The sequence below is a fragment of the Salmo trutta genome, chromosome 40, assembly GCF_901001165.1.
Source record: "Salmo trutta chromosome 40, fSalTru1.1, whole genome shotgun sequence".
In the NCBI taxonomy this organism is placed as follows: Eukaryota; Metazoa; Chordata; class Actinopteri; order Salmoniformes; family Salmonidae; genus Salmo; species Salmo trutta.
This window is the reverse complement of record NC_042996.1, coordinates 22,638,256-22,656,879: the sequence shown is the minus strand read 5'-3', so window position 1 is coordinate 22,656,879 and position 18,624 is coordinate 22,638,256. Positions and strand designations below refer to the sequence as shown.

The following is an 18,624-nucleotide window of genomic DNA, read 5'->3' as shown; positions in this document are numbered from 1 at the left end:
TTGATGGGAGATGAGAGGGAATATATCTCTCTGTGTGATACTCGTGGGTCTCTGGGCTCTAGTTCTGTGCCAGCCTCCCCTAACACACACAGACACACTCTCCCCGTCTAGCAAGCAGGACAGATTATGTGGCATACTGCCACTGTCAGGGAGATGGGATGGTGTACTGTCAGAATGAGCTCTGGGATGTTTGTTATGTAACTCACAAGGCACTGGAGGCACAGCAGCTCTGATGTTCTATTCCGTTGAACAGATCACTTACATTCATGAAAGCAGAATTTCCTGAGACACACAGCACAAGGCAAGCGTATTGTATTTATTCAGCTGCCAAAACTGCCCCACAACCCCTAACACACACAGACTACCACGTGTGTGCTTGCGCATATGTGTGTACATTGTTTCTCCATGATGTACAGTATGTGTGTGTGTTTGTGTGCGTGCGTAGGGCTGTTGCCGTATTACCGCCACACCGGCAGTCATGAGTCATGACCGCAGTTTAATTCTATGTGACCGCTGAGTCACGGTAATCTCCTTTTATGCACTCTGGACATGCGTTGGTAGTACCCAACTGGCTAACGATCATCAGGTCCTAATGGCCTGGTACTCAGGGCTCTATTTTCCCTCCATCAGGTCCTAATGGCCTGGTACTCAGGGCTCTATTGCCCCTCTAACCACTCTGACATCAATGCAAATGCTATGGAAAATCACATCAAAACGCTTATCATTAAAACAGTATCGTGCTTTTAAAACTCACCTCCCTGTGATGGTCAATTTGAAGAAAGAAGATCAACAACAGGTTGAAACTGAGTGGAAAACATGTTTGCTGTTTCAAAGCCTAACAGAACAAAATGGACTGTGTTTTCTAAGGTGATGATTCATTCAAAACACCCATAAGCATATTAGCGCTTATGCATCTGCATAGGCCTATACTGCATATGAGCCCAAGCATGAAAATAACCCCGAATTAAGATCATGATTATGCCTTTATACAATACATAGCCTACCGCATATTACACACAGCAAAAAATATATTGAAAAAAAGAACAGACTCCACTCAACACACACGCTTTTCCTCTCTCACTCACACACACCCCATTTACATTCCCTCCACCTGGCTGAATTACATTAGGGCTCCCTAGTCTATTTATAGCCTGTCCCTGTCATGTAGTCCTGCCTCCCCGACTGTGTCTCTCTGTGTGTGTGTGTGTGTGTGTGTGTGTGTGTGTGTGTGTGTGTGTGTGTGTGTGTGTGTGTGTGTGCGCGCGCATAACTGAAAAAGCGTGTGCGAGCAAGGAGGCCTACAAACCTGACTCAGTTACACCAGCTCTGTCAGGAGGAATGGGCCAAAATTCACCCAACGTATTGTGGGAAGCTTGCGGAAGGCTACTCAAAGCGTTTAACCCAAGTTAAACAATTTTAAAGGCAATGCTACCAAATACTAATTGAGTGTAAGTAAACTTCTGACCCACTGGGAATGTGATGAAAGAAATAAAAGCTGAAATAAATAATTCTCTCTACTATTATTCTGACATTTCACATTCTTAAAATAAAGTGGTGATCCTGACCTAAGACAGGGAATTTTTACGAGGATTAAATGTCAGGAATTGTGAAAAACTGAGTTTAAATGTAGTTGGCTAAGGTGTATGTAAACTTCTGACTTCAACTGTACTTTGTATATATAGTTATTACGGTCCCAGTCAGACCAATTCACATGGAATAAATTATGCTATTATTGTAAATAGAGATATGTGTATCATTCAATTAGTTGTGTGTATTCAGTTAGTTGTGTGTTCAGTTAGCTGTGCGTCTCTCAGTAAAGGAACGTGGCTTTTACCGTATTAATTCACAGGTCCTAGCTGGTTTTCAGTTTCATGACAACGGGTGCTCTCACACACACACACACACACACACACACACACGCACACGCACACGCACACGCCACTTCATTTTCTCTCTCGTATCGGCAAGAGAGTGCCCACGCGACCTCGTGACCCCTCGCATGTCAGAGAGAGATTTAAATACCTACTCTGACAGGATGACGAGGAGGGACACCGATACACACACACACACACACACACTAGGCAGGGACACCAAGGGACCCCAATCCGTACTGACAATGCACACTGTAGATACACACTTTAACACACACACACACACACACACACACACACAAAACTACACAAAGGAAGTGAAAAATACAGAGGCACATACAAATATTTTGTTTTACTTACAGGTCAAATCTCAGATTCTGTCGTTCCTCAAAGAAATAATCCAAGATGAATTTACGAACAAACTCTGGGTTGAGAGTGTTTTCAATCACCTCTGTCCTTCCAAACTTGAGAGAGAGAGGATGAAAAGGTTGAGGGTCAAAAGCATGCAAGATATTTCCATCAATTTAATGGGGGTATTTGACAGACTACATTCGTGACATACAATTGATTTCTAATGGAGAGAGAAATGAATTGATCGCGCTCGAAAAATGTGATGGTGCGTCTCAATTCCAAATAAATCAAATGTATAAAATATTGAGAATTCATTACTTGAGAGTGACATTAGTGATGTCAGAGGCTGCCTCACAAATGGCACCCTATTTCCTATATAGTGCACTACGTTTGACCAGGGCCCATATGTAGGAAATAGGATGCCATTTGGGACACAGAGACAGTAATACATGCACAGAAACCTAACACCGCTATCTATAGGGGTTATATGGGTCTGATATTTCAGTATTATTAATGATAGGAGAAAATATTCAGAGATGGGGAATCTAACCGAGTTATGATTGGGTTGAGGATTCATTTCATCATTTACTTGTATAAATATTGACGTTTGAGTGCCTAAGATCATGTTGAATATCAGGCCTTTTCAATTCAGTCTCTGGTGTACTGTGTAGGCTAACTGAAAGGGACTTGCCTCTCTCCACTCCTTGTTGCTGATGCCTTGTGTGTACAGAACGCATACTAGATGAAGAAGGAGAAACACAGAAGAACCAGGTTAAACAGGGGACCCTGCATGACCTTTTGAGTGTGAGGAAAATGCATTACAGGGTTACAAGCATAGGAGGAATGGTTTATCAACAACAACATAATGCTCTAGTGGGAAGAAAACTGAGCTCATTCCTGGCGTACTTATTTCAGTAGGGCTTTGAGAATGCACGGCATAATAAGCTCCTGTTGAGTTAGTCACACACACACACCTACATTTAATCACTTACTCAGCAGCCCCAAGGAGAGCTGAAGCCAATTAGCCTCTGTTCATATGCCTCTTACAGAGAGAGGGAAGAGAGGAAAGTAGCAAACATAAGAGGAGCCTTTGTCCCTCTCTCTCTCTCTCTCACTCTCCCAGTCTCTGCCTCACTCCCACTAGCGCTCTATTTCTCTCCCTCTCCCTTCATTTTCAAAGGCACGGAGAGATATACGACCTTTAAGTCTCACCTGAGACCTGAGAAGTAAAGGCCAGAGTTGTCCCCCTGTCCCTCGCCTGTCCCCTGGCCTTGCCTGTACCCTCTCGCTGCCCACTGAAGCAGCTTAATGCTGGGAGACTTGAGCAGCAGCACTCAGCATGATTAAGATGGCCACTCAGCACAAGCGCCTCCTTACATGAATGTTTATGGCCCTGGACCTGGCTCATCATCACAAACCTATCATCATTAGTCACAAAGCCTCCTTCTCCCTAATCTTCGCCACAGATCCCATACCGGAATATGAATAAATCTGCCTTGAGAATATGACTCGTGACATATGAGTGGAGTCACTGACTAACGAGGCGTGAGAAGGAAGACGACCCGTTTCTATTTTTGGGCTGGAGTTGTGGAGGAGAGAGGGGGGGGCTAAGAGACAGAATTTAGAAATGCTGAATATATAGAGATCAGCACCAAAACAATGTTGATGACAAGTTTGACACACACTGATATCAAGTACAGGAATGTGTGTGTGTGTGTGTGTGTGTGTGTGTGTGTGTGTGTGTGTTGTGCTCACGTCATGAAACATACATAAAGAAAGGAAGAAAAAAAAAAACTTACAGAAATTCATGCAAGGCTAGTGGAATATAAGAATGTCAAGACAGGCAGAAAAAGCAGACAAAGGCCTGAAAGAAAAGAGAAACAGAAAGATGAAGAGCATGTGTGAGGCATTCTAACCAGAGAGAGAGAAACAGCAAGAAAGAAAGAGAGAGAAGGCAACAGTGCCACAACAACACCAAACCATTAACACACAGTGATTCATCGGTAAAATATGACATAATAACCTACCTACCTACCTACCTACCTACCTACCTACCTACCTACCTACCGAGGGGAGGAGGGCTCATAATAATGGCTGGAATGGAGTCAATGGAATGGTATCAACCACATGGAAACCACTTCTTTGATGTGTTTGATAGCATTCCATTGACTCCATTCCTTATTTTGAGCCCTCCTCCCCTCAGCAGCCTCCACTGATAGATACATACATCACACAGACCCCCTTATTAAACTAACACACACACTGCTGCTACTCTGTTTATTATATATCCTGATTGCCCAGTCAATTCTACCCCTATCCACATGTACATACTGTATTACCTCAACTATTTCCTACCCCTGCACATTGACTGGTACTCATTGTTATTGTTTCTACTGTGTTAATATTTCCTCCTTTATTTAGCAAATATTTGTCTTCCTTTTTAACTCTGCATTGTTGGGAACGTTCTTGTAAGTAAGCGTTTCACTGTAAAGTCTAGACTGGTTGTATTCGACCAATAACATTTACATTTGACATAAATAGCATCACTCTATGAAGAACATTCAAGCAGCATGGTTTTCCCAAAGCCTTATTCATGTTCACGTTTCACGTGACCCTCCAGATAATCAAAACCATTAAGGAAACACTTGGTTGACATTTAGTCAATCTGCTTTCTCTGTGAGAGCTTCCCATGTCTGGAATACACTGCCATCAGACACACACACAACTGCACCACCTACCACACCTTCACAAAAAACAGAGACATGGCTAAAAAGGACAATCAGACTTGTGAACATAATCCGTGTTATCTGTAGCTTGTGAGGTGTGGAAACTGTTACTTTTATGTATTTTGTTTTGTTGCTTGTGCTACTGCTCTGTCTGCGTGCTGCGTGTTGCTTGTCCTGTGTTGCTCCACATGGTCTCACTGCTCATTGTTTGTCTGCGTTGTTATTGTTTTTAATAACCTGCCCAGGGACTATGGTCCATAATTAGCCGGCTGGTTAAAACCGTCACTTTTACAGAAACATTGATTAATGTGCACTGTCCCTGTAAAAATAAACTCACACTTAAATAAAGGAGAAGATAAGGCTGGAGGGATAGAAGGAAGGGCCTAGGTATGGTGGAGAATTATTTTTCATTTTATTTAACGAGACAGGTCAGTTAAGAACCAATTCTTATTTACAATGACGTCCTACCCCGGCCAAACCCGGACGACGCTGGGCCAATTGTGCGCCGCCCAATGGGACTTCCAATCACGGCCGGATGTGATACAGCCTGGATTCTCACAATTACTGTAAAAATAAATAAATGCGCAAAAGAAGTAGGGAAGTGACTTTGTGTAATCCCTGTTGTATGGCACACTAACGTATACGAGTTGTATCCATCATAAGACAAAGTGTTTGTGTGTTTTTGTAAGAAAATCATCTCCGTTGTCAATGTCATTCATTGGGCAACAAATGACTCCTATTGAAAAGGCATTGGCTCTATTCACTAAGTGCGTTGTTGGAGCATGTGTCGATTGCGATGGGGTCGAAAAGAAAAGGCAGCGTTGCTCCGTCGTCACAATACTGACGACGGAGCAGCTCCTAGAGAGATATTAATCACCTATGCGCACATCATTAAATATATTGAAGGCAAGAATTAGACACTATAGCCGTACAATTAGCAAAATAGAACTCAATTTATTGAACATGAAATTGATTTCAATATGATAGAAATACAGTGTACAAAACATTAGGAACACCTGGTCAGTCTATGTCATGGAAAATGCAGGTGTTCCTAATGTTGAATGATATAATCCCTTATGGATGTCACTTGTTAAATCCACTTCAAATCAGTGTAGATGAAGGGGAGGAGGTATGTTAAATAAGGATTTTTAAGCCTTGAAACAACAGAGAAGTGCATTGTGTATGTGTGAGGGTGAATGGGCAAGACAAAAGATTGTAGTGCCTTTGAACGGGGTATGGTAGTAGGTGCCAGGCGCACCGGTTTGAGTGTGTCAAGAAGTTCAATACTAATAGATTTTTCACACAACAGTTATCCATGTGTATCAAGAATGGTCCACCACCCAAAGGACATTCAGCCAACTTACATTTACATTTAAGTCATTTAGCAGACGCTCTTATCCAGAGCGACTTACAAATTGGAACTTGACACAACTGTGGGTAGCATTGACATTAACATGGGCCAGCATTTCTGTGGAACGCTTGACACATTGTAGTGTCCATACCCCAACAAATTGAGGCTGTTTTGAGGGCAAAATATTAGGAAGGTGTTCTTAATGTTTTGTGCACTCAGTGTATGTAGGCCTGTTTGTAGCCTATAGGCCTACTGTATTAATCGTTTAACTTCTTGGGGCTATGTGGGACGTTAGCGTGCCACCCGTGGCACACCCTATCAACAGCAGGTGCATTTCAAGAGCGGCAAATTTGAAACCAAATAAATGTCAAAATTCAAATTTCTCAAACATTTGAAAGATAAACATCTCCTTAATCTGACCACGTTGTCCGATTTCAAAAAGGTTTTACGGGGAAAGCATAAAGTTAGGTTATGTTAGGAGAGTACATTGACAATAGCTGTGTGTAATGTATTGTCGATTCAAAGACAGGCGTCACCAAAACCATAAAATCAGCTAAAATTATGCACTAACCTTTTACAATCTCCATCAGATGACACTCCTAGGACATTATGTTAGACAATGCATGCATTTTTAGTTCTATCAAGTTCATATTTATATCTAAAAACAGCGTTTTACTATGGCGTTGATGTTCAGGAAATCGTTTCCCTCCAATACCGGCAGTCAAGTCATGACAACAAAATAATTAATTAATATTAGAAAACATTGGTAAAATATTATATTGTCATTCAAAGAATTATAGATTTACATCTCTTGAACGCAATGGACTTGCCAGATTTAAAATGAACCTTACTGGGAAATCACACTTTGCAATAATCTGAGCACTGCGCCCAGAAAAATACGCTTTGCGATACAGACTAACCGCCATGTTGGAGAGATCTAAAATCGAAAATACTATGTAAATAATCCATTACCTTTGATTCTCTTCATCAGATGTCACTTCCAAAGAATCCCAGGTCCATAACGAATGTAGTTTTGTTCAAAAAAGCTCATCATTTATGTCCAAAAACCTCCGTGTTGTTAGCACATGATCTAAGCCAGCCGGACTTCACTTCACTTCACGAACGGAAAAAATATATTTACGTTCGTTCAAACATGTCAAACGTTGTATCGCATAAATCATTAGGGCCTTTTTTAACCAGAACATGAATAAAATTCAAGGCGGACCATTGGGTTCTCTTTTAAAACGTTTCGGAATCAGAGTACCCACCATCAACTCGCGCGCCAGGTGTCTAATGGGCCATCACGTTCCAAGGCTCTTCTTCAGTCAGATCTCACTGTAGAAGACTCAAAACACTTTGTAAAGGCTGGGGACATCTTGCGGAAGCAATAGGAAGTGCCAAAACATTCCTCAGCCCCTTTGTTTTTCAATGGTATAGGCTTAAAGTCAATTCAACACATCAGGTATCCACTTCCTGTCAGAATCTGTCTCAGGGTTTTGCCTGCCAAATGAGTTCTGTTATACTCACAGACACCATTCAAACAGTTTTAGAAACTTTAGGGTGTTTTCTATCCATATATAATAAGTATATGCATATTGTAGTTACTGGGTAGGATTAGTAACCAGATTAAATCGGGTACATTTTTTTATCCAGCCGTGAAAATACTACCCCCTATACCCTAACAGGTTAATGCAGTCACCCTCAGTTTTCATTTGAAGCACCTTTTAATCCTTAGCTTGTCTAACAATTGGAAATACATTGGCAACTTTGTATTCCATTTCGTTCTGAAGTTATCAGCGATCAAAGAGAGACAGATTAAACATCTTGATTCTATGTTTAGCGGAGATCTTGTGTGTATGACGTGATGCAGAAGGGCAAAAAATAATCCAATGGCGCAGCCAAGTGGTATTGTTATAATCCTCAACGTCTTATCTTTCAAAATACATTGAGTTCCCTCACTCAAACAACAGAAAAACTTGTAAAAGTTGCCCAATTAACAGGAGGGATGAGGGCAAGTTCTTGTTGCGTGCGGTGCTCAAGTTCAGAATGGCTATTAATCAAAACTCATACAACGCAAAGCCTGACTTTTGATGTCGTTCCAATTTAGGGGCTTATCAGTGCCCAAATCTGCCATTTTCACCCCGTATATGGGTACGAGTGTTATGATTTTGGGAAACCGGGCCCAGACAGAGAGAGGAGGTTGGATAGGAAGTGTGAGGATGGGTTAAGACAGATTAGGTCTCGGCTTAGGGCATAGAGAGGGGTTAAATGATTGAACAGCAGGGTTGGGGTCAATTCCGTTTAAATTCCAGTCAATTCAGGAAGTACACTGAAATTCCAATTCTCTTCATAGCTTTTCAAGGAGGAAGAATTTGAATTGTTATTGGAACTTGGTAAACTTTCTGAATTGACTGGAATTGAAATTGACCCCAATCCTGCTTCACAGGATATAAAGCTTGTTGGAGATGTTTCAGGAGAGCAGAGCCCCCCAGGCACACTCACCATTTATGCAGAAACATTGATATGGAACAAGTATTAACAGTGACATTGTGGAACAAACAAATAAACACAAAACCATAGTGATCTTACTTGGGTCTGATTTGGAGAAGGTATCCATGTCCAGTAGATTTCTGTGAAGAGAAAACAAAACAGGAGGGAGTGAGGTGTGAATAAGTAAAACTGACACCACGTTGCTTCGTTAAACAACGAGACGCTGATTGGCTCATTAAGGCTCTCGTTAGTTAAGGCAGGGAACACCGTTGGGGATAGATACAGGATACAAGCGTGACAGACAGGATTGCGTCTCAAATGGCAACCTATTCCCTAATAAAGAATAGCTTCTATCTCAAGGCCATCAGACTGTTAAAAAGCCATCACGAACACAGAGAGGCTGCTGCCTACATACAGACTTGAAATCATTGGCCACTTTAATAAAATGGATCACTAGTCACTTTAATAATGACACTTTAATAATGTTTACACTCCGCCTTGCTCTTGCATTACTCATCTCATATGTTTATACTGTATTTTATACCATCTATTGCTTCTTGTCTATGCCGCTCTGTCATTGCTCACCCATACACGTATATATTCTTATTCCATTCCTTTACTTAGATTTGTGTGTATTAGGTAGTTGTTGTGGAATTGTTAGATTACATGTTAGATATTTCTGCATTGTCAGAACTAGAAGCACAAAGCATTTCACTACACTCACAATAACATCTGCTAACCATGTGTATGTGACCAATAAAATGTGATTTAATAGTACACTATTAAAGGGCTCTGGTCAATAGGGTACCATTTGGGAAGAGAGACATGAGCGTCATGCTCTGATTGGCTAGGAGATGAGGCCTGTAAACGAGGCTTTGCTGTAGCAGCCATTACAGAGCGGAGTGGGCCTTGCTCTTGTCAGGCTTATTAGCAGACAGAGAAATATTAAAAGGTAAGAGAGAGAGGCAGCCATGAAATGCACACTGCCAGTGCTGTTTAAAAGCCCCATCCATTACGATCAGTAACACCTTCTATATCATGATACTCAGGAGGGTGTTTATAATGAAGTCATCATCAGTGATCAAGAACACCTCCTATGCACCAACCCCCTAGAGAATCAGTCAATTAAGCTATTAATTTACATTAAAACAGACAAACTACCCCTAAGCACCTACACCTTCAAACCCCACTGGAATCAATGACTCATTTACAAATAAATAACCTTAACCCCCACTCCGCCTTTAAATTCTAACTCCACAGCCAAAGACAGATCTTACACTAGTCATTGAGCATTTATACGTTGGAGAATATTCATTAAATAAATAGGGCTGGGAAGATTATGACTAATTTAAATCAGGGGATTTGGGGAATACAATTCCCTCTAATATAATTAAGCTATTCTTTAGTGAATTCGCTGGAGTGATTCCGACACACATCCATTCATCGTGTAAGATCAGGATTGGATGACGGGATGGATGGAGTGAGGGAACAAGAGATGAGATACAATAAGTGACTCCTCTGCCATGGCTTGGAAACGTTAACCTCTACGGGATCGGTGTCCCTAAACCGGGAAGGTTGTTGCAAACGTGCACTAATGTGACTAGAGAATGTTGTATACAACAGCCAACTTTCCGGGACATAGACATGTCTTATATGGGCAGAAAGCTTACATTCGTGTTAATCTAAGTGCAGTGTCCAATTTACAGTAGCTATTACTGTGAAACAATACCATGCTATTGTTTGAGGAGAGTGTACAACAAAACACTTAAAGGCAACTGGTTTGACACATTCACCTCTTTAGGTAAATAATGTCGTTGATTTCAGTAATCTTGCTCTGATTTGTCACCCTGAGGGTCCCAGAGATAAAATGTAGAAGTTTTGTTTGATAAAATCGATTTTTATATTCAAATGTAGGAACTTGGTTCTACAGTTTGAACACCTGCTGTCTCTGGCCCCACACCGACCCCGCCCGGCTAGCTAGATGTGTGAAGGTTAGTGTATTTTCTGAAGGGAAGATAATTATCTATCATGTATGACATTCCTGGGAGTGTGTACACTTAAATGTTTTATTACCATAGCATTTTTGTATGTTCTCTATAGTTATGTACTTAAAAATTTATCAATTGACCAATTTGGCACATTTGGGCAAACTCCTGGCTGACTTGACACAAAATATTGTGTAGTAATGTAATTCTTTATTGGCTCAGTCTGAAATGTAACACTGCTGCCATCTGGTGGCCAACATCTAAATTACACTTAGACTCCTATCTGTACGTATGGCCTTTCTCTTGCATTTCAAAAATGATACAAAAAAAATAGAAAACACGTTTTTTTGTTTGTATTATCTTTTACCAGATCTAACGTGTTATATTCTCCTACATTAATTTCACATTTCCACAAACTTCAAAGTGTTTCCTTTCAAATGGTATCAAGAATATGCATATCCTTGCTTCAGGTCCTGAGCTACAGGCAGTTAGATTTGGGTATGTCATTTTATGTGGAAATTGCAAAAAAGGGTGTGAGAACTACCCTTCTTTCCTCCTGACCTGCTGGTTCATGTCCCATTGAACTATCCCTGACACTTACTGAGCAGTATAAAGGTGATGAAAGGTCAGGAAATGCTGGCATGTTCCACTTTATTCCGTTAAAGCCCAGCGATCTGCAGAGGCTTTGGACTGCTGTAGGACAGGAGGGAACACTGATCTTTTTATGTCCATGCCTTCCTGTTACCCATGATGCTCACTGACTCGCTCACTTTGTCAGTGTATGTATGTATGTATGTATGTATGTATGTATGTATGTATGTATGTATGTATGTATGTATGTATGTATGTGCGTGCGTGCGTGCGTGTATCTTATAGAGTCTAAAAGCTGCAGAGTCTATAGTATGGTCTGCACGGTCGTGACAGCATTTTAAAACCAGGTTTCCTTCCTCATAGCAGGAGATAAATATTTTCGCCAGACTGTGTTGGCTGGTTACATCACTGAGACTGGCCCTTGGGTCCTCGCTGTGTGTAATGGGCCCCTGGGTTCCCCCTGTGTGTGTGCGTGCGTCAGCATTAGGGCTGTCAGGCATGACATTTTGTTAGTCGGTGATTGTCAAGCAAATAACTGCTGGTCTCATGGTAATTGAACATTAATTACCATAAACACGTTTAGCATCTCCTGGCTTCCACACATATCCTACAAGCCACTGATGCAGACCTTTGGAACAACTACATTTTAAAAAGTCTAATAAATCTATTTAATATAGCCCACACCATCACAACAAATCCATTATTTATTTTAGACAGGTCTAAAGACACATATAGTATATTTCAGAAGAACGGAATAGTTGTCCTTATGTTAGGCCCTGATCTGGCTATGCTGTCAGCTGCATTAGTTAATTTAGCAGACAAGAATTGCTTAGAATTTCGTAGGCATTATTTTACAGTATGAAGAATACAATTGAATATAGCTGAATAAAATAGAAAGGATATTTTCTCTAAACGATTCCCGAGGGAGTGTGCACATGCGGCTATTCTGTGTTGAGCGGTTAACAAAGAAACAGTCTTCCTATATGCTTTATTTAGTTATTTATGCAACTTTAGTTGTGATTCAAACGTTGGGCTATATGTTTAAATGTTTAAAACAGTCTAAGGCTGCATGATAGTTGCTTGAAAGGCATGCGCTCTGCTTTGTTTCTTGTGCAGGCTGCACACACTTCATCAGTCTCTCATTCACAATTTAACAAGGACTCAGTAATAATCTCAACAGGCTTCAAATTTCAGTTTGAATGCAAATCATTCAAATCCAGACAGAAAATATTTACACAAGAAGCAACCTATTATCACACAGTCAAACTCTCATTTCATTTAGTAAGTTCTAGTTACCCTAAAATAATCCATCCCTTTCGCGGACAAAGTGACCGTTGTACCCTTGAGCTGAATATACCGATTATAATGCCCTTCTCCTGGCTGCCAAGTACCGTGCTCTGAAGCACCTCTCCCTCACATGGCTCTCTCATATATCACAACTCTTATTAGCCAATGCCAGTAATGTGATCGGGTCCTTCTCATAGGCATCTCAGTTCCGAAGTAGGCTGCAAGTGAAGACGGACACATCGATAATGCCCGAGCGTCATATCAAAATCCAAGGAGCATATTGAAGATGTTAGAAGAACTGTCCACATTTACTTTGTCAGCCAACAAGACGAGTAGGCCTAATGAACAGAAAATGCACTAGCCAACGTCAATCTACTATCCCCCATAGTATAAAAGTTGACCTATTCTATTGGTCAACTTGTCCTTCTGTGCCAGAAATAAATATTCCAAACATACTCTGGGACAGTTGTGGGATGCGATAGATCTCAAATAAATACAATATTTTAAAAGCAATGAGGCAGATGCAACAGATCAGAACATTTAGCTTAAAATGTTGATAAACTATTAGGCAATTTCTTCACATTATAAGCACAAATGCGCACACGGCAGTATGCTATAAGCGTGAATGTTCCAAAATGCATGAATTAGCAGGAAAACACTGTTCTTAAAATACATGTCATCTATGTGTAACCGATGTGAAATGGCTAGTTAGTTAGCTGTGGTGCGCACTAATAGCGTTTCAATCGGTGACGTCACTCGCTCTGAGACTTGAAGTAGGGTTTCCTACTTCAAGGGTTTCCTACCGCCGCGGCTTTTGTGGCGCGATGGGTAACGATGCTTCGTGGGGTGTCAGTTGTTGATGTGTGCAAGGGTCCCTGGTTCGAGCCCAGGTTGGGACGAAGAGAGGGACGGAACCTACACTGTTACATATGCACTTAAACAGTGAATGGAGGACGCTTTTCCCATGGTTCATTTTCATGCCAGCCATGTGAGGTTATACTCCTGTTGTAAAGCAAAGCATTGTGTTTAATATTAGGAAGGTTGAGAAATAAATATAGTAGGCCTAGCCTATAGAAAGCTGATGGGATCCTGCTCTTTTTAATAGAGGCCATCAAAACATTTTCACTCAATTGCATAGCCTATAGAAATGTTTCTCAACATGACATCATGGGCTGTCATGAAGTGTTTGATTTGACTTTCAATCACATTTGCATTGATGTCAGAGTGATTAGATGTACAATAGAGTACCAGGCAGTTAGCAAGTTTGGTAGGCTACTAATGACCAGCATCAGAGCTTGGAAAAGCCTAGTTACCATGACTAAACGGTCATGTGTTATTTGACTGAGGTCATGACTCGTGACTGCCGGTGTAGCGGTAACACGGTCACGGTAACAGCCCTATCTCAGCATGCCTTTGGGTGTACAGCGTTTTAGGCTTTCAACCTGAGATGCTAATTTGAACAAGTCATGCTCACCTCTCCATCTCTCTCTCAGTAGGAGGCTGAAAGCTGAAAGCCACAGAGATGGTAAAAGCCCATTTAATATGCTCTGTTCCATTAAGAGCTGGCAGGGTTAGTTTCCTGGAATTAACCCTCCCACCACTCCTCCACAGTGGTTTATCATTGGACGGCTTAAAGTGGAACTGACAGTGTTTAAACTACTTTGCAGATATGAAACAAACAATCATAATATCAGTCAAAAATATCACATTTCAGTTTATCCCACAAAACCAACTTTATAAGAAGTTTTAAAATAGGCTCTATCTGACTAAAATTCGACAACATGGAGCAGACTCTGCGCTCTGGCTAACAGTTGTTGTTGTCAATGTGCATAACTAAGGGAGACAGAGCCTACCTTTTTCACAGATGTTTGATCAATAGGACTGTAAAGTACCCAAATGTAAAGAGGACTCCCGTGGTATTTACATAACTGCAGAAATTAATTCAGGTGTATTTTGTGGCTGTTGCTATTGCCTGTAGTCATAGTTCCGTTCAAAGTGAATGATGGCAGCCCTATGTGGCAAATGGCTCTGATTGGCCAGTCCTGGACAAGACAGAGTTTTTATTATAGGTTTTATTTGCTGCAGTGTCTTAATTGTCCAAACGCACAGCCGCTATCCCACTCTACATTGCGATATAATTTTCACAGATGTCTTACAGTACGTCATTCCCAAACGTTCTATGCACAGTAAGCTTGACATCAGCCCTCTGCTCATTAAAAACAGGAGGAGAAGAGACGAGAGCTGTTTCACAGAATATCCCCCGCCATCACTCTTCTCATTAGCTCTCTCCTCTCCATCCTCCTCCCCTCTCTTTCTCTCTGATATGTGTTCGTGAAGACATTTAATTTAATGAACATGTCAAGCATGTCTCTGATCGGGTAACGAATGACAGATCGCCACTGTTTGGTTATGACAGCATTACCATGACAACCCACTGAACATGTGCCAGACCACCAGGACCCTGACCTACATTACCCATCATCCTCTACCGTGCTACTCGAGAAATAGATTTGACCTGATGGAATGGTCACACACACAGTACAGTTACAGTACAGTTAGAGCCAAGTAGAGTGAGAAAAGGTAGTTCAGAATTAGAAATAAAGAACAGTGTAACAGCAGCCATTGGTCGGTGAAACTGGGACTTAACCAGGGATATTACTGTCCTGCTGGTCATGATCTGTGGCCATTGGTAACACTGTCACTGCACGGAGAGAAAACAGAGAACAAGAAAAGGAGAAGGGAGAGGAAATGAGGAAAGATGGAAAATGTGAGCAAACACTCTCTCCTATCTTCTTCCCTCTCTCCTTCCCCCTCTCCCTCCCTCACTCTTCCCTCTCTCTCCCCCTCCCTGCTTCACCCCTCTTCCCTCTGTCCCTGCTTCACCCCTCTCTCCTTCCTTCTTCCCTCTTTCCTTCCCTCTCCTTCGTCCTGCTTCCCTCCCTCACTCTTCCATCCCTCTCCCTCCCTCACTCTTCTGTCCCTCTCCCTCCCTCACTCTTCCGTCCCTCTCTCCCCCTCACTCCCTCCCTGCGTCGCCCCTCTTCCCTCCCTCCTCTCCTCTTTCCCTCTCTCCTTCGCCTGTCTTCCCTCCCTCCACTCTCCCTCCACTCTCCCACCTTCTTCCCTCTCTCCCACCTTCCCTCCCTCCCTCCCTGCTTGCTTCCCCCTCTCCCTCCCTGGGTCTCCCCTGCTTCGCCCCTCTTCCCTCCCCCCCTTTCTGCTTCGCCCCTCTCCATTCTCTCCCTCCTTCGCCCCTCTTCATCCCGCTTCCCTCTCTCCTTTGTCCCGCTTCCCTCTCTCCTTCGTCCCGCTTCCCTCCCTCACTCTTCCGTCCCTCTCACCCCCTCACTCTTCCGTCCCTCTCCCCCCCTCACTCCCTTCCTGCGTCGCCCCTCTTCCCTCCTTTGCCCCTCTCCCCTCCTTCACCCCTCTCCCCCCTTCGCCCCTCTCCCCCCTTCGCCCCTCTCTCCCTGATTCGTCCGTCTTCCCTCCCTCCACTCTCCCTCCCTCTCCACTCTTGCCTTCTTCCGCTCTCCTTCGCCCATCTTCCCTCCCTCCTTCTTCCCCCTCTCCCGCCCAGCGTTGCCCCTCTTCCCGCCCAGCTTCGCCCCTCTTCCCTCCCTCCCTGCCTCGCCCCTCTCCATTCTCTCCCTCCTGCCCTGCCCCTCTTCCCTCCCTCCTTCTTCCCCCTCTCCCGCCCAGCGTCACCCCTCTTCCCTCCCTCCCTGCCTCGCCCCTCTCCATTCTCTCCCTCCTGCCCTGCCCCTCTTCCCTCCCTCCTTCTTCCCCCTCTCCCGCCCAGCGTCACCCCTCTTCCCACCCAGCTTAGCCCCTCTTCCCTCCCTCCCTGCCTCACCCCTCTCCATTCTCTCCCTCCTGCCCTGCTTCACCCCTCTCCATTCTCTCCCTCCTCCACCCCTCTTCACTCCCTCCCTCCCTGCCTCACCCCTCTCCATTCTCTCCTGCCCTGCCCCTCTCCATTCTCTCCTGCCCTGCTCCGCCCCTCTCCATTCTCTCCTGCCCTGCTCCGCCCCTCTTCCCTCCCTCCTCCGCCCCTCTTCCCTCCCTCCTCCGCCCCTCTTCCCTCCGCTTCGCCCCTCTTCCCTCCGCTTCGCCCCTCCTCCCTCCGTTTCGCCCCTCCTTCTCTGCTTCACCCCTCCTTCCCTGCTTCACCCCTCCTTACCCTGCTTCACCTTCTCCATTCTCTCCCTCCTTCCTTCCTCCCTGATTCGTCCGTCTCCCTCCCTCCCTCCACTCTCTCTCCTTCCCTCTCCACTCTCCCGCCTTCTTCCTTCCCTCCTCTGCCCCTCCCTCTCCCGCCCAGCTTAGCCCCTCTCCCACCCAGCTTAGCCCCTCTTCACTCCCTCCCTCCCTGCAACACCCCTCTCCATTCTCTCCCTCCTGCCCTGCTTCACCCCTCTCCATTCTCTCCCTCCTCCACCCCTCTTCACTCCCTCCCTCCCTCCGCCTCACCCCTCTCCATTCTCTCCTGCCCTGCTCCGCCCCTCTTCCCTCCGCTTCGCCCCTCTTCCCTCCGCTTCGCCCCTCTTCCCTCCTTCCCTGCTTCACCCCTCTTCCCTCCTTCCCTGCTTCACCCCTCTTCCCTCCACCCCTCTTCCCTCCTTCCCTGCTTCACCCCTCTCCATTCTCTCTCCTCCACCCCTCTTCGCTCCCTCCCTCCCTGCTCTCCATTCTCTCCTGCCCTGCTCCGCCCCTCTTCCCTCCGCGTCGCCCCTCTCCCTCCGCCCCTCTTCCCTCCGCTTCGCCCCTCTTCCCTCCGCTTCGCCCCTCTTCCCTCCTTCACCCCTCTCCATTCTCGCCCTTCCTCCTTCCTTCCTTCCTTCCTTCCTTCCTCTCTCCCCTCCCTCCCTGATTCGTCCGTCTTCCCTCCCGCCACTCTCCCTCCTTCCCTCTCCACTCTCCCGCCTTCTTCCTTCCCTCCTCCGCCCCTCTTCCCTCCCTCCTCCGCCCCTCTTCCCTCCCTCCTCCGCCCCTCTTCCCTCCCTCCTCCGCCCCTCTTCCCTCCCTCCTCCGCCCCTCTTCCCTCCCTCCCCTCTCCACTCTCCCGCCTTCTTCCGTCCCTCCTCCGCCCCTCTTCCCTCCCTCCCCCGCCCCTCTTCCCTCCCTCCCCCGCCCCTCTTCCCTCCCTCCCCTCTCCACTCTCCCGCCTTCTTCCGTCCCTCCTCCGCCCCTCTTCCCTCCCTCCCCCGCCCCTCTTCCCTCCCTCCCCCGCCCCTCTTCCCTCCCTCCCCTCTCCACTCTCCCGCCTTCTTCCTTCCCTCCCCCGCCCCTCTTCCCTCCCTCCCCTCTCCACTCTCCCGCCTTCTTCCTTCCCTCCTCCGCCCCTCTTCTCTCCCTCCTCCGCCCCTCTTCCCTGCCTCACCACTCTCTCCATTCTCTCCTTCACCCCTCTCCATTCTCTCCCTCCTCCGCCCCTCTTCCCTCCATCATTCTTTCCTCTCCCACTCTTAGTTCACCCTTCCTTCACCCTTCCCAGTGTGGCCTGGATAATGGATCCACAGAGAATACACCATCACACTGAACTAGATCCAGCCACCACGGAAGGAAACGGGACTGACACACACACACACACACACACACACACACACACACACACACACACACACACACACACACCCAGTGTGCCGATTCTAATTCAGTGTGATGTAGAATATCACATCTGTGCTTCCGTACAGCTGCAGTATCAAAGACCAAAACACACTCAAGCTGTGGGATTCCTTTGCCCTGTTGTAGTGAACATGGTGCTGGGATTCTAATCTTAGCAACACAACATTGTCCACCTACCTGCACATTCAAAAAGATCCTGATACAGAAACAAATAGGTGAATATATGCAGTGTACCATCTTCATTTAGATTTAATTGTATCTAATACAAACGGGAATACTACAGAAGACATATCATACCCATAGAAATCCTATATTAATATGTACTGTAAGTAGTGAATATGTTT

The 18,624-nt window shown here is 44.8% G+C and overlaps 1 protein-coding gene across 2 annotated transcripts in view; it reads right to left on the bottom strand.

The window, feature by feature from the left end:
* LOC115180575 (copine-8) overlaps nucleotides 1–18,624 on the bottom strand; it is a 133,689-nt gene that overhangs the window by 83,801 nt on the left and 31,264 nt on the right. For both annotated transcript variants that reach the window (XM_029742762.1, XM_029742763.1), the window contains exons 2-4: nucleotides 8,889–8,929; nucleotides 2,914–2,960; nucleotides 2,232–2,335 (exon numbers count right to left, since the gene is read on the bottom strand). In XM_029742762.1, the coding sequence (XP_029598622.1) occupies nucleotides 2,232–2,335; nucleotides 2,914–2,960; nucleotides 8,889–8,929 (192 nt within the window). The remainder of the gene's footprint in view (nucleotides 1–2,231; nucleotides 2,336–2,913; nucleotides 2,961–8,888; nucleotides 8,930–18,624) is intronic.